The sequence below is a fragment of the Oncorhynchus gorbuscha genome, linkage group LG01 (assembly GCF_021184085.1).
Source record: "Oncorhynchus gorbuscha isolate QuinsamMale2020 ecotype Even-year linkage group LG01, OgorEven_v1.0, whole genome shotgun sequence".
Taxonomy (NCBI): Eukaryota; Metazoa; Chordata; class Actinopteri; order Salmoniformes; family Salmonidae; genus Oncorhynchus; species Oncorhynchus gorbuscha.
The window spans coordinates 200,594-216,160 of NC_060173.1; the positions used below are offsets into that span (position 1 = coordinate 200,594).

The window sequence follows — 15,567 nt, forward strand, 5'->3', positions numbered from 1 at the left end:
AGGGATGATCAGTGAGATACACTTGCTGGAGCGTGTGCTACGGATGGGTGTTGCCATCGTGACCAGTGAACTGAGATAAGGCGGAGCTTTACCTAGCATGGCCTTGTAGATGACCTGGAGCCAGTGGGTCTGGCGACGAATATGTAGCGAGGGCCAGCCGACAAGAGCATACAAGTCGCAGTGGTGGGTAGTATAAGGTGCTTTAGTAACAAAACGGATGGCACTGTGATAAACTGCATCCAATTTGCTGAGTAGAGTGTTGGAAGCAATGTTGTAGATGACATCGCCGAAGTCGGGGATCGGTAGGATAGTCAGTTTTACTAGGGTAAGCTTGGCAGTGTAAGTGAAGGAGGCTTTGTTGCGGAATAGAAAGCCGACTCTTGATTTGATTTTCGATTGGAGATGTTTGATATGGGTCTGGAAGGAGAGTTTGCAGTCTAGCCAGACACCTAGGGACTTATAGGTGTCCACATATTCAAGGTCGGAACCATCCAGTGTGGTGATGCTAGTCGGGCATGCGGGTGCAGGCAGCGATCGGTTGAAAAGCATGCATTTGGTTTTACTAGCGTTTAAGAGCAGTTGGAGGCCACAGAAGGAGTGTTGTATGGCATTGAAGCTCGTTTGGAGGTTAGATAGCACAGTGTCCAATGACGGGCCGAAAGTATATAGAATGGTGTCGTCTGCGTAGAGGTGGATCAGGGAATCGCCCGCAGCAAGAGCAACATCATTGATATATACAGAGAAAAGAGTCGGCCCGAGAATTGAACCCTGTGGCACCCCCATAGAGACTGCCAGAGGACCGGACAGCATGCCCTCCGATTTGACACACTGAACTCTGTCTGCAAAGTAATTGGTGAACCAGGCAAGGCAGTCATCCGAAAAACCAAGGCTACTGAGTCTGCCGATAAGAATATGGTGATTGACAGAGTCGAAAGCCTTGGCAAGGTCGATGAAGACGGCTGCACAGTATTGTCTTTTATCGATGGCGGTTATGATGTCATTTAGTACCTTGAGCGTGGCTGAGGTGCACCCGTGACCGGCTCGGAAACCAGATTGCATAGCGGAGAAGGTACGGTGGGATTCGAGATGGTCAGTGACCTGTTTGTTGACTTGGCTTTCGAAGACCTTAGATAGGCAGGGCAGAATGGATATAGGTCTGTAACAGTTTGGGTCCAAGGTGTCTCCCCCTTTGAAGAGGGGGATGACTGCGGCAGCTTTCCAATCCTTGGGGATCTCAGATGATATGAAAGAGAGGTTGAACAGGCTGGTAATAGGGGTTGCGACAATGGCGGCGGATAGTTTCAGAAATAGAGGGTCCAGATTGTCAAGCCCAGCTGATTTATACGAGTCCAGGTTTTGCAGCTCTTTCAGAACATCTGCTATCTGGATTTGGGTAAAGGAGGACCTGGAGAGGCTTGGGCGAGGAGCTGCGGGGGGGGGGAGCTGTTGGCCGAGGTAGGAGTAGCCAGGCGGAAGGCATGGCCAGCCGTTGAGAAATGCTTGTTGAAGTTTTCGATAATCATGGATTTGTCGGTGGTGACCGTGTTCCCTAGCCTCAGTGCAGTGGGCAGCTGGGAGGAGGTGCTCTTGTTCTCCATGGACTTCACAGTGTCCCAGACCTTTTTGGAGTTGGAGCTACAGGATGCAAACTTCTGCCTGAAGAAGCTGGCCTTAGCTTTCCTGACTGACTGCGTGTATTGGTTCCTGACTTCCCTGAACAGTTGCATATCGCGGGGACTGTTCAATGCTATTGCAGTCCGCCACAGGATGTTTTTGTGCTGGTCGAGGGCAGTCAGGTCTGGAGTGAACCAAGGGCTGTATCTGTTCTTAGTTCTGCATTTTTTGAACGGAGCATGCTTATCTAAAATGGTGAGGAAGTTACTCTTAAAGAATGACCAGGCATTATGGCCAAACAGTTCTATTTTTGTTTCATCAGACCAGAGGACATTTCTCCAAAAAGTACGATCTTTGTCCCTATGTGAAGTTGCAAACCGTAGTCTGGATTTTCTATGTTGGTTTTGGAATAGTGGCTTCTGCCTTGCTGACTGGCCTTTCAGATTATGTCGATATAGGACTCGTTTTACTGTGGATATATATACTTTTGTACCTGTTTCCTCCAGCATCTTAACGTCCTTTGCTGTTGTTCTGGGATTGATTTGCACTTTTTGCAGTACGTTGATCTCTAGGAGACAGAACACGTCTCCATCCTGACCGGCTGTGCGGTCCCAAGATGTTTATATTTGCATACTATTGTTTGTACAGATGAACATGGTACCTTCAGGCATTTGGACATTTCTCCCAGGGATGAACCAGACTTGTGGAGGTTTACCATTTTTTTCCTGATGTCTTAGCTGATTTCTTTTGATTTTCCTATGATGTCAAGCAAAGAGGCACTGCGTTTGAAGGTAGGCCTTGAAATATATCCACAGGCACACCTCCTATTGACTCAAATGATGTCAATTAGCCTATCAGAAGCTTCTAAAGCCATGACATAATTTTCTGGAATTTTCCAAGCTGTTTAAAGGCACAGTCAACTTAGAGTATGTAAACCTTTTACACCCAGGAATTGTGATACAGTAAATTACAAGTTAAATAATTTGTCTGTAAACAATTGTTGGAAAAATGTGTCATGCACAAAGTAGCTGTCCTAACCGACTTGCCAAAAACGACTTTTAATGACTCCATCCTAAGTGTATGTAAACTTATGACTTCAACTGTACATACCAGGTGTTACGGTATGTTTTAAACCAGGTACTTACCAGGTTTTACATAAGATACATCTAATTAAGGTACGTACCAGGTGTTACAGTCCTTATTGATGCTCTGCCCAGGTGCATAGGCTCTGTTGTTATGGTAACACGGACACTGCTCTGGAGTGATGCACTCTCTCCTATGTCGAACCTGAATCAAACAATCAATCAAGTTTTTAAAACCATTTTTAAAACAGGGACTGACCAGGTGACTGGTGGCTGGACTCTCTGGCCAATCAGTTACATGTATCTATCACTTAGTTCACACCCTGACAGACAGACAGACAGACAGACAGACAGACAGACAGACAGACAGACAGACAGACAGACAGACAGACAGACAGACAGACAGACAGACAGACAGACAGACAGACAGACAGACAGACAGACAGACAGACAGACAGACAGACAGACAGACAGACAGACAGACACAGACCTTGACTAGGACGTAGGTTAGCGTCAAGGTCAGGGTTAGGGTTAGAGGTCAGGGATACGGACCGTGCCGTTTGGACAGAGACTACCGGGGATACAGGCCAGACTGAAACAGTATTTATTTGGTGTTGTATTTTGTTAGGATCCCCATTAGCTGTTGCTAATTAGCAGCTACTCTTCATGGGGTCCAAACAAAACATGAAACATTACATAATACTAGAAACGTGCATGCCCCGCCCACCTGAGGATCTCCTTTACAGCCATTTATTTCCTGTTTGAGGGCTGCAAAATCCACTTGTCACTTAAATCACGTTGGATTGAGTGCTTTCATTTTGCTCCTGCAATACTTTCATACTCTTTCTTGTGCCTGTCGTTTTTCCCTGTTAACATTACAACCGTGGAGATGTTTATAATGAACTGTCAAAAACACCCCGGTAAATGACTGAAATATTCTCAACGGAATACTTTGTCTTTGCATCTAAAGAACGCTTAATCTTTGTCTGGGATTTAATGCATCATCTCAACACTTACATAAAAAGACAGAGAAGAAGAATAGGATACATACCAAACTGGGGAGGCAGGTAGCCTAGTGTTTAGAGTGTTGGACTAGTAACCAAAAGGTTACAAGATTGAATCCCCAAGCTGACAAGATAAACATCTCAAATCAAATCAAATGTTATTTGTCACATACACATGATTAGCAGATGTTAATGCGAGTGTAGCGAAATGCTTGTGCTTCTAGTTCCGACAATGCAGTAATAACCAACAAGTAATCTAACTAACAATTCCAAAACTACTGTTTTATACAGTGTAAGAGGAATGAAACCTAAGATGACCTGGGGTACTAATTATTGTTCTGGCTCTGAACAAGGTAGTTAACTCCCTGTTCCTAGGCTGTTATTGAAAATAAGAATGTGTTCTTAACGTTTTGCATGTAGGGGGCAGTATTTTCGATTTTGGCTAAAAAACATACCCATTTGAAACTGCCTATTTCTCAGCCCCAGAAACTAGAATGTGCATATAATTGTCAGATTAGGATAGAAAACACTAAAGTTTCCAAAACTGTAAAAATATTGTCTGTGAGTATAACAGAACTGATATTACAGGCGAAAGCCTGAGGAAAATCCAATCAGGAAGTGCCTCTTATTTTGAAACCTCTCTGTTTCTAAGCATGCCTATCCTCCATTTAAAGGGATATCAACCAGATTCATTTTTCTATGGCTTCCCTAAGGTGTCAACAGTCTTTAGACAGTTTCACGCTTTTATTTTGAAAAATGAGCGTGAAGGATCACATTGCGTAAGTGGATAGGTGGGGGCTCTCAGAGTGAGTTTTGCGCAACTGAGTAAAGCGGCCATTGTTTCTCCCGCTGTTATTGAAAAAGCTACACACTCGGTTGATATATTATCAAATGTATATTTTAAAAACAACCTGAGTATTGATTATAAAAAACGTTTGACATGTTTCTGTGGACATTATGGATATTAGTTGGAATATACGACTGTGTTGTAGTGACCTCTTTCCTGTGGATTTCTGAACATAACACGACAAAGAAACGTTGGTATTTTGGGTATAAAAATAATATTTATGGAACAAAAGGAACATTTGTTGTGTAACTGGGAGTCTCGTGAGTGAAAACATCCGAAGATCATCAAAGGAATTGCTTTTCTGATTTTCGTGACATAGCTACTTAATGCTTAGTGTACATAATGTTATGCGATGCTATCGATAAACTTACTCAAACGCTTGGATTGCTTTCGCTGTAAAGCATGATTTCAAAATCTGAGACGACAGATGGATTAACAAAAGGCTAAACTGTGTTTTGCAATATTGCACTTGTGATTTCATGAATATTAATATTTTTTTGTAATATTATTTGAATGTGGCGCAATGCTATTCAGCGGTTGCTGATGACAATTATCCCGGTACCGGGATGGGTAGCGTCACTGACTCGCCTTGTTAATTATATTTAAAAAAATATATAAAAAATAAAAACCTCTGGGACCAGGGTCAGTATACAGACCAAACTCTGGAAACAGGGACAGGGTACAGACCAAACTCTGGAAACAGGGTCAGTATACAGACAAACTCTGGAAATAGGGTCAGGGTACAGACCAAACTCTGGAAGCAGGGTCAGGGTACAGAGCAAACTCTGGAAACAGGGTCAGGGTACAGACCAAACCCTGGAACCAGGGTCAGGATACAGACCAAACTCTGTGGACAAGGGTAAGGGTACAGACCAAACTCTGTGGACCAGGGTAAGGGTACAGAGCAAACTCTGGGGACCAGGGTCAGGGTACAGACCAAACTCTGGGGACCAGGGTCAGGGTACAGACCAACCTCTGGGGACCAGGGTAAGGGTACAGACCATCCTCTGGGGACCAGGGTCAGGGTACAGACCAAAATCTGGGGACCAGGTTAAGGGTCAGAGTATGTGTGCTGCTGAATCAAATAATCACCTCATCATTAAGCTTTGATTATTTGAATCAGCTGTGTAGTGCTAGGGCAATAACCAAGACTTGCTCCTTGGGGCGGCCCCAGGACCCAGTTTGGGAAACCATGACCTAGAGGCAAATTGCTGGGTGGCTTAGTATTTCTCAGTAGGCCTAGACGATCAATAGTTTCTACTGTTATAATCCAGTGTTACTCAGCCCTCTGTGTTTGAGTTTTTGACCACCCTATATTGGTCTCCAGACCCAAATTTCTAAGGTTCTCCACTATGAGCTAAAGTGAACATACAACACAGTGGATCTGTCATCCTTCTGAATGTGGTATAGATGTCGTTTAAGTCTGCATTCTAGTTTTGTTTTGTGTCTCTCCAATATAGAGTTTGTGACAAACAAGGCACTCAATCATATAAAACACATTTACAGTATCCTGTTGGACTTTCTGCCTGATTGGAGCCCCGAATGCCTATTTGACATCAGCGCCTGAGAATAAGATCAGGCGCTGATCTAAAAACCCTGGATTGTAGGTTAGCATATGGTTAACAGTTAACTACCTAAAGTGCCAATAGAAGCTGAATGGAAACATCCCTTATGAACACAGCAAAATAGTTCATTACACAAAGTATCATGTCATCATAATGGAATGAAAACATGAAATAAGAAGAAATAAGAATTTAAAGTCATAAGACATGGCCAGATATGGACTTATTAACACATACTAACTACACTACAGCCTCTGAATGAGTGTCAATTTCAGGGTCAGGTTTGGGGATAGTGTTGGGGCCAGGTTTCAGCTCAGAGTCAGGGTTAGGTTAGAGGAAAATTGACCTCAGAGGACAGGCAATGCAGAGACACATGTTCTCTAATTCTATTGCTCCTAGCGATACATCTTTATAAAAGTTGTTATGTGAGAGGTAAGAAAACAGCCAAGTCTTAGTAACCTCTGGGTGATGGGGTTAGGGTTAGGGCAAGGATCAAAGGCAAGGCTTAGTAGCTAGGTGCTGGGGTTAGGTTTAAGGTGAAGGTGGGGTTCGAATTAGGGCCAAGTTTAAGGTTAAGGTAACAGCTGGAGCAAAGGTTAGGTTCGGGGTTAAGGTTAAGGCCAAGACCTGGTCTTTAACCTCTGTCTAAATGCAATCTTCATGAGTGTTGAAGTCACAGAGAACAACCGAGCAGTACCCTGTCTTCTCCGAACTGTCTGGCAGATGGAGACAGAAGCTCCTATGTGAACTAGCAGTCCACCTGTCTTCTCCAAACTGTCCAGCAGATGGAGACAGAGGCTCCTATCTGAACTAGCAGTCCACCTGTCTTCTCCAAACTGTCCAGCAGATGGAGCCAGAGGCTCCTATATGTCCATGGATTTCTCTAATACTTGTCTTTCAGACCTGTGGGATCAATACAACGTTTGGAGAAGACAGGGTACTGCTAGTTTGTTCTCTGTGACCTCTACACTCATGAAGATTGCATTTAGACAGACAAAGGAGAAGATTGTGGACTACAGAAAAAAGAGGACCGAGCACGCTCCCATTCTCATCGATGCTGCTACAGTGGAGCAGGTTGAGAGCTTCAAGTTCCTTGGTATCCACATCACCAACAAACTAACATGGTCCAAACACACTAAGACAGTCGTGAAGAGTGCACAACAAAACATATTCCCCCTCAGGACAGTGAAAAGATTTGGCATGGGACCTCAGATCCTCAAAAGGCTCTACAGCTGAACCCTCAAGAACATCCTGACTGGTTTTATCACTGCATGGTATGCCAACTGCTCGGCCTCCGACCGCAAGGCACTACAGAAGGTAGTGCGAACGGCCCAGTACATCACTGGGGAAAGCTTCCTGGAATCTTCCATTCCTCTCAAAAATTTTAGAGAAGGCTGTTGCGCAGCAACTCACTGCCTTCCTGAAGACAAACAATGTATACGAAATGCTTCAGTCTAGTTTTAGACCCCACCATAGCACTGAGACTGCACTTGTGAAGGTGGTAAATTACATTTTAATGGCATCGGACCGAGGCTCTGCATCTGTCCTCGTGCTCCTAGACCTTAGTGCTGCTTTTGATACCATCGATCACCACATTCTTTTGGAGAGATTGGAAACCCAAATTGGTCTACACGGACATGTTCTGGCCTGGTTTAGATCTTATCTGTCGGAAAGATATCAGTTTGTCTCTGTGAATGGTTTGTCCTCTGACAAATCAACTGTAAATTTCGGTGTTCCTCAAGGTTCCGTTTTAGGACCGCAATTGTTTTCACTATGTATTTTACCTCTTGGGGACGTTATTCGAAACATAATGTTAACTTTCACTGCTATGCGGATGACACACAGCTGTACATTTCAATGAAACATGGTGAATCCCCAAAATTGCCCTTGCTAGAAGCATGTGTTTCAGACATAAGGAAGTGGATGGCTGCAAACCTTCTACTATTAAACTTGGACAAAACAGAGATGTACCATCACTCATTCATATATCCTTATGTACATATTCCTTATCCCCTTACACTGTGTATAAGACAGTAGTTTTGGAATTGTTAGTTAGATTACTTGTTGGTTATCACTGCATTGTTGGAACTAGAAGCACAAGCATTTCGCTACACTTGCATTAACATCTGCTAACCATGTGTATGTGACAAATAAAATTTGATTTGATTTGATGCTTGTTCTAGGTCCCAAGAAACAAAGAGATCTTCTGTTGAATCTGACAATTAATATTAATGGTTGTACAGTCGTCTCAAATAAAACTGTGAAGGACCTCGGCGTTACTCTGGACCCTGATCTCTCTTTTGAAGAACATATCAAGACCATTTCAAGGACAGCTTTTGTCCAAACTTTCTGTCCAAAACTGATGCAGAAAAATTAATCCATGCTTTTGTCACTTCTAGGTTAGACTACTGCAATGCTCTACTTTCCGGCTACCCGGATAAAGCGCTAAATAAACTTCAGTTAATGCTAAATACGGCTGCTAGAATCCTGACTAGAACCAAAAAATGTGATCATATTACTCCAGTGCTAGCCTCTCTACACTGGCTTCCTGTCAAAGCAAGGGCTGATTTCAATGTTTTACTGCTAACCCACAAAGCATTACATGGGCTTGCTCCTACCTATCTCTCTGATTTGTTCCTGCCGTACATACCTACACAAACGCTACGGTCACAAGACGCAGGCCTCCTAATTGTCCCTAGAATTTCTAAGCAAACAGTTGGAGGCAGGGCTTTCTCCTATAGAGCTCCATTTTTATGGAACGGTCTGCCTACCCATGTCAGAGACGCAAACTCGGTCTCAACCTTTAAGTCTTTACTGAAGACTCATCTATTCAGTGGGTCATATGATTGAGTGTAGTCTGGCCCAGGAGTGGGAAGGTGAACGGAAAGGCTCTGGAGCAACGGACCGCCCTTGCTGTCTCTGCCTGGCCGGTTCCCCTCTTTCCACTGGAATTCTCTGCCTCTAACCCTATTATGTGGGCTGAGTCACTGGCTTACTGGGGCGCTCTCATGCCGTCCCTGGAGGGCGTGCGTCACCTGAGTGGGTTGATTCACTGTTGTGGTCATCCTGTCTGGGTTGGCGCCCCCCCCTTGGGTTGTGCCGTGGCGGAGATCTTTGTGGGCTATACTCAGCCTTGTCTCAGGATGGTAAGTTGGTGGTTGAAGATATCCCTCTAGTGGTGTGGGGGCTGTGCTTTGGCAAAGTGGGTGGGGTTATATCCTTCCTGTTTGGCCCTGTCCGGAGGTGTCCTTGGATGGGGCCACAGTGTCTCCTGACCCCTCCTGTCTCAGCCTCCAGTATTATTGCTGCAGTAGTTTATGTGTCGGGGGGCTAGGGTCAGTTTGTTTATCTGGAGTACTTCTCCTGTCCTATTCAGGTGTCCTGTGTGAATCTAAGTGTGCGTTCTCTAATTCTCTCCTTCTTTCTTTCTTTCTCTCTCTCGGAGGACCTGAGCCCTAGGACCATGCCCCAGGACTACCTGACATGATGACTCCTTGCTGTCCCCAGTCCACCTGGCCATGCTGCTGCTCCAGTTTCAACTGGCCTGGGCCCTAGGACCATGTCCCAGGACTACCTGACATGAGGACTCCTTGCTGTCCCCAGTCCACCTGGCCATGCTCCTGCTCCAGTTTCAACTGTTCTGCCTTACTATTATTCAACCATGCTGGTCATTTATGAACATTTGAACATCTTGGCCACGTTCTGTTATAATCTCCACCCGGCACAGCCAGAAGAGGACTGGCCACCCCACATATGCTCTCTCTAATTCTCTCTTTCTTTCTCTCTCTCGGAGGACCTGAGCCCTAGGACCGTGCCCCAGGACTACCTGACATGATGGCTCCTTGCTGTCCCCAGTCCACCTGACTGTGCTGCTGCTCCAGTTTCAACTGTTCTGCCTTATTGTTATTTGACCATGCTGGTCATTTATGAACATTTGAACATCTTGGTCATGTTCTGTTATAATCTCTACCCGGCACAGCCAGAAGAGGACTGGCCACCCCACATAGCCCGGTTCCTCTCTAGGTTTCTTCCTAGGTTTTGGCCTTTCTAGGGAGTTTTTCCTAGCCACCGTGCTTTTACACCTGCATTGTTTGCTGTTTGGGGTTTTAGGCTGGGTTTCTGTACAGCACTTTGAGATATCAGCTGATGTACGAAGGGCTATATAAATAAATTTGATTTGATTTGATTTGATTTAAGCGGTAACGGAGAGCCAAGTCTAGGTCCAGGAGGATTCTAAACAGCTTCTACCCCTAAGCCATAAGACTCCTGAACACCTAATCAGGGTCGGGGTCAGGGTTAGGGTCAGGGTCGGGTCGGGTCGGGGTTAGGGTCAAGGATTGAGGTTGCGGTCAGAGCTAGGGTTTGGCTTGGGGTCAGGGATAGGGTTAGGTTTAGGGTTAGGGTTAGGGTAGGGTTAAGGTCAGGATCAGGGTCAGGGTCAGGTCAGGGTTAGGGTCAAGGTCGGGGTTGGGGTTAGGGTTGGGGTCAGAGTTAGAGTTAGGGTTAGGGTCAGGGTAAGGGTTAGGGTAAGGGTTAGGGTCAGGACGTGGTTGGGTTTAGGGTGGGGGTTAAGGTTAAGGTTAAGTTTAAGGTTGGAGTTAGGGTCAGGGTCAGGGTTGGGGTTAAGGTCAGGGTTGGGGTTAGGGTCAGGGTTGGGGTTAGGGCCAGGGTTGGGGTTAGGGTTAGGGTTGGGGTTAGGGTCAGTGTACGTACCGTGCCGTTGGGACAGAGACACCCAGGGATACAGGCCAGACTGAGACAGGGTAAGTCCAGATTCTGACAGGTTCTTGAACACTCCAGACCCTGCTCCCCGCCCTCACACCCAACACGCCTCAGAGGGGGGACACAGGTAGCCGCACGGCGCTCTGGACACATAAACACATATAAAGCTCAGGACCTAGAAAGTTATATTGTACGAGAAATTCTACTTTGAACAATATTACTTTTAACAATATAATAAAATATGTATTACTTTTAACAATATAGTATATATTAATATATAATACTTTTTTAGTTCATGCAGAGATATTAAATACATACATTTACATTTAAGTCATTTAGCAGACGCTCTTATCCAGAGCGACTTACAAATTGGACACACACACACACACACACACTTCACACACACACACACACACACACACACACACACACACACACACACACACACACACACACACACACACACACACACACACACACACACACACACACACACACACACACACACACACACACACACACACTCACAGACAGACTCAGACATGCGCACGTACACAGACAGACAGACAGACAGACAGACAGACAGACAGACAGACAGACAGACAGACAGACAGACAGACAGACAGACAGACAGACAGACAGACAGACAGACAGACAGACAGACAGACAGACAGACAGACAGACAGACAGACAGACAGACAGATAAGCACATACACTCACTCAGGTATGCACACGCCACACACACACACACACACACACACACACACACACACACACACACACACACACACACACACACACACACACACACACACACACACACACACACACACACACACACACACACACACACACACACACACACACACACACACACACAGACACACAGACACACAATACCTCTGGAGGGTGGCTGGTCGTCCTGGAAGAACATGTCAGACAGCATAACTCCACTCATCTCAGTAGAGCTGCAGCTCATAGATCCGTTCTCACAGTAACTACACACACACACACACAAACACACACGCACACACACGTCAGTTTGGGTAAAAGTGTGTTTGAGTGTGTGCTTTATTCTATAGCTAGAGGACTAGAGTCAAGTATAATGTCTGTCTTTATCTGTTGTGGTCTAGTACTGTCTTTACCTGTTGTGTTCTAGTACTGTCTGTCTGTCTTTATCTGTTGTGGTCTAGTACTGTCTATACCTGTTGTGTTCTTGTACTGTCTGTCTGTCTTTATCTGTTGTGGTCTAGTACTGTCTATACCTGTTGTGTTCTAGTACTGTCTGTCTGTCTTTATCTGTTGTGGTCTAGTACTGTCTTTACCTGGTGTGTTCTTGTACTGTCTGTCTGTCTTTATCTGTTGTGGTCTAGTACTGTCTTTACCTGTTGTGTTCTTGTACTGTCAGTCTGTCTTTATCTCTTGTGGTCTAGTACTGTCTGTCTGTCTTTATCTGTTGTGGTCTAGTACTGTCTGTCTGTCTATACCTGTTGTGGTCTAGTACTGTCTTTATCTGTTGTGGTCTAGTACTGTCTTTATCTGTTGTGGTCTAGTACTGTCTTTACCTGTTGTGGTCTAGTACTGTCTATAACTGTTGTGTTTTAGTACTGTCTTTATCTGTTGTGGTCTAGTACTGTCTTTATCTATTGTGGTCTAGTACTGTCTTTATCTGTTGTGGTTTAGTACTGTCTTTATCTGTTGTGGTCTAGTACTGTCTTTATCTGTTGTGGTCTAGTACTGTCTTTATCTGTTGTGGTCTAGTACTGTCTTTATCTGTTGTGGTCTGGTACTGTCTTTATCTGTTGTGGTCTAGTACTGTCTGTCTGTCTTTATCTGTTGTGGTCTAGTACTGTCTTTATCTGTTGTGGTCTAGTACTGTCTGTCTGTCTTTATCTGTTGTGGTCTAGTACTGTCTTTATCTGTTTTGGTCTAGTACTGTCTTTATCTGTTGTGGTCTAGTACTGTCTGTCTGTCTTTATCTGTTGTGGTCTACTACTGTCTTTATCTGTTGTTGTCTAGTACTGTCTTTATCTGTTGTGGTCTAGTACTGTCTTTATCTGTTGTGGTCTAGTACTGTCTTTATCTGTTGTGGTCTAGTACTGTCTTTATCTGTTGTGGTCTAGTATTGTCTTTATCTATTGTGGTCTGGTACTGTCTTTATCTGTTGTGGTCTAGTACTGTCTTTATCTGTTGTGGTCTAGTACTGTCTTTATCTGTTGTGGTCTAGTACTGTCTATACCTGTTGTGGTATAGTACTGTCTTTATATGTTGTGGTCTAGTACTGTCTTTATCTGTTGTGTTCTAGTACTGTCTTTATCTGTTGTGGTCTAGTACTGTCTGTCTGTCTTTATCTGTTGTGGTCTAGTACTGTCTGTCTGTCTTTATCTGTTGTGGTCTAGTACTGTCTTTATCTGTTGTGGTCTAGTACTGTCTTTATCTGTTGTGGTCTAGTACTGTCTGTCTGTCTTTATCTGTTGTGGTCTAGTACTGTCTGTCTGTCTTTATCTGTTGTGGTCTAGTACTGTCTGTGTCTTTATCTGTTGTGGTCTAGTACTGTCTGTCTGTCTTTATCTGTTGTGGTCTAGTACTGTCTGTGTCTTTATCTGTTGTGGTCTAGTACTGTCTGTCTGTTTTTATCTGTTGTGGTCTAGTACTGTCTGTCTGTCTTTATCTGTTGTGGTCTACTACTGTCTATACCTGTTGTGGTCTAGTACTGTCTATACCTGTTGTGGTCTTGTACTGTCTGTCTGTCTTTATCTGTTGTGGTCTAGTACTGTCTTTATCTGTTGTGGTCTAGTACTGTCTGTCTGTTTTTATCTGTTGTGGTCTAGTACTGTCTGTCTGTCTTTATCTGTTGTGGTCTACTACTGTCTATACCTGTTGTGGTCTAGTACTGTCTATACCTGTTGTGGTCTTGTACTGTCTGTCTGTCTTTATCTGTTGTGGTCTAGTACTGTCTTTATCTGTTGTGGTCTAGTACTGTCTATACCTGTTGTGGTCTAGTACTGTCTTTATCTGTTGTGGTCAACTACTGTCTATACCTGTTGTGGTCTAGTACTGTCTATACCTGTTGTGGTCTACTACTGTCTATACCTTTTGTGGTCTAGTACTGTCTATACCTTTTGTGGTCTAGTACTGTCTTTATCTGTTGTGGTCTTGTACTGTCTGTCTGTCTGTCTGTCTGTCTTTATCTGTTGAGGTCTACTACTGTATATACCTGTTGTGGTCTAGTACTGTCTTTATCTATTGTGGTCTAGTACTGTCTGTCTGTCTTTATCTGTTGTGGTCTAGTACTGTCTTCATCTGTTGTGGTCTAGTACTGGATATATCTGTTGTGGTCTAGTACTGTCTATACCTTTTGTGGTCTAGTACTGTCTATACCTGCTGTGGTCTACTACTGTCTATACCTGTTGTGGTCTAGTACTGTCTATACCTGTTGTGGTCTTGTAGTGTCTGTCTGTCTTTATCTGTTGTGGTCTTGTGCTGTCTTTATCTGTTGTGGTCTACTATTGTCTATACCTGTTGTGGTCTTGTACTGTCTGTCTGTCTTTACCTGTTGTGGTCTAGTACTGTCTTTACCTGTTGTGGTCTAGTACTGTCTTTATCTGATGTGGTCTAGTACTGTCTTTATCTGTTGTGGTCTAGTACTGTCTTTATCTGATGTAGTCTAGTACTGTCTTTATCTATTGTGGTTTAGTACTGTCTTTACCTGTTGTGGGCTAGTACTGTCATTATCTGATGTGGTCTAGTACTGTATTTTTGTGTGTACTTCATTCTACAGTCGTGGCCAAAGTTTTGAGAATGATACAAATATACATTTTCACAAAGTCTGCTGCCTCAAATTGTATTATGGCAATTTGCATATACTCCAGACTGTTATGAAGAGTGATCAGATTAATTGCAATTCATTAATTGCAAAGTCCCTCTTTGCCATGCAAATGAACTGAATCCCCCAAAAACATTTCCAATGCATTTCAGCCCTGCCACAAAAGGACCAACTGACATCATGTCAGTGATTCTCTCGTTAACACAGGTGTAAGTGTTGAGGACAAGGCAGGAGATCACTCTGTCATGCTGATTGAATTTGAATAGCAGACTGGAAGCTTCAAAAGGAGGGTGGGGCTTGGAATCATTGTTCTTCCTCAGTCATCCATGGTTACCTGTAAGGAAACACGTGCCCTCATCATTGCTTTGCACAAAAAGGGCTTCACAGGCGAGGTCATTGCTGCCAGTATGATTGCACCCAAATCAACCATTTATCGGATCATCAAGAACTTTAAGGAGAGCGGTTTAATTGTTGTGAAGAAGGCTTCAGGGCGCCCAAGAATGTCCGGCAAGCGCCAGGACCGTCTCCTAAAGTTGATTCAGCTGCGGGATTGGGGCACCACCAGTACAGAGCTTGCTCAGGAATGGCAGCAGGCAGATGTGAGTGCATCTGCACGCACAGTGAGGCAAACACTTTTGGAGGATGGCCTGGTGTCAACAAGGGCAGAAAATAATCCACTTCTCTCCAGGAAAAACATCAGGGACAGACTGATATTCTGCAAAAGGTACAGGGATTGGACTGCTGAGGTCTGGGGTAAAGTTATTTTCTCTGATGAATCCCCTTTCCGATTAATTGGGGCATCCGGAAAAAAGTTTGTCCGGAGAAGACAAGGTGAGCGCTACCATCAGTCCTGTGTCATGCCAACAGTAAAGCATCCTGAGACCATTCATGTGTGGTCACACTGCCCTAC

General features: G+C 44.3%; 1 protein-coding gene across 2 annotated transcripts in view; it reads right to left on the bottom strand.

The window, feature by feature from the left end:
- Positions 1-15,567, bottom strand: part of vwf (von Willebrand factor) — a 208,587-nt gene that overhangs the window by 154,760 nt on the left and 38,260 nt on the right. For both annotated transcript variants that reach the window (XM_046342718.1, XM_046342727.1), the window contains exons 17-19: positions 11,732-11,829; positions 10,823-10,974; positions 2,798-2,901 (exon numbers count right to left, since the gene is read on the bottom strand). In XM_046342718.1, the coding sequence (XP_046198674.1) occupies positions 2,798-2,901; positions 10,823-10,974; positions 11,732-11,829 (354 nt within the window). The remainder of the gene's footprint in view (positions 1-2,797; positions 2,902-10,822; positions 10,975-11,731; positions 11,830-15,567) is intronic.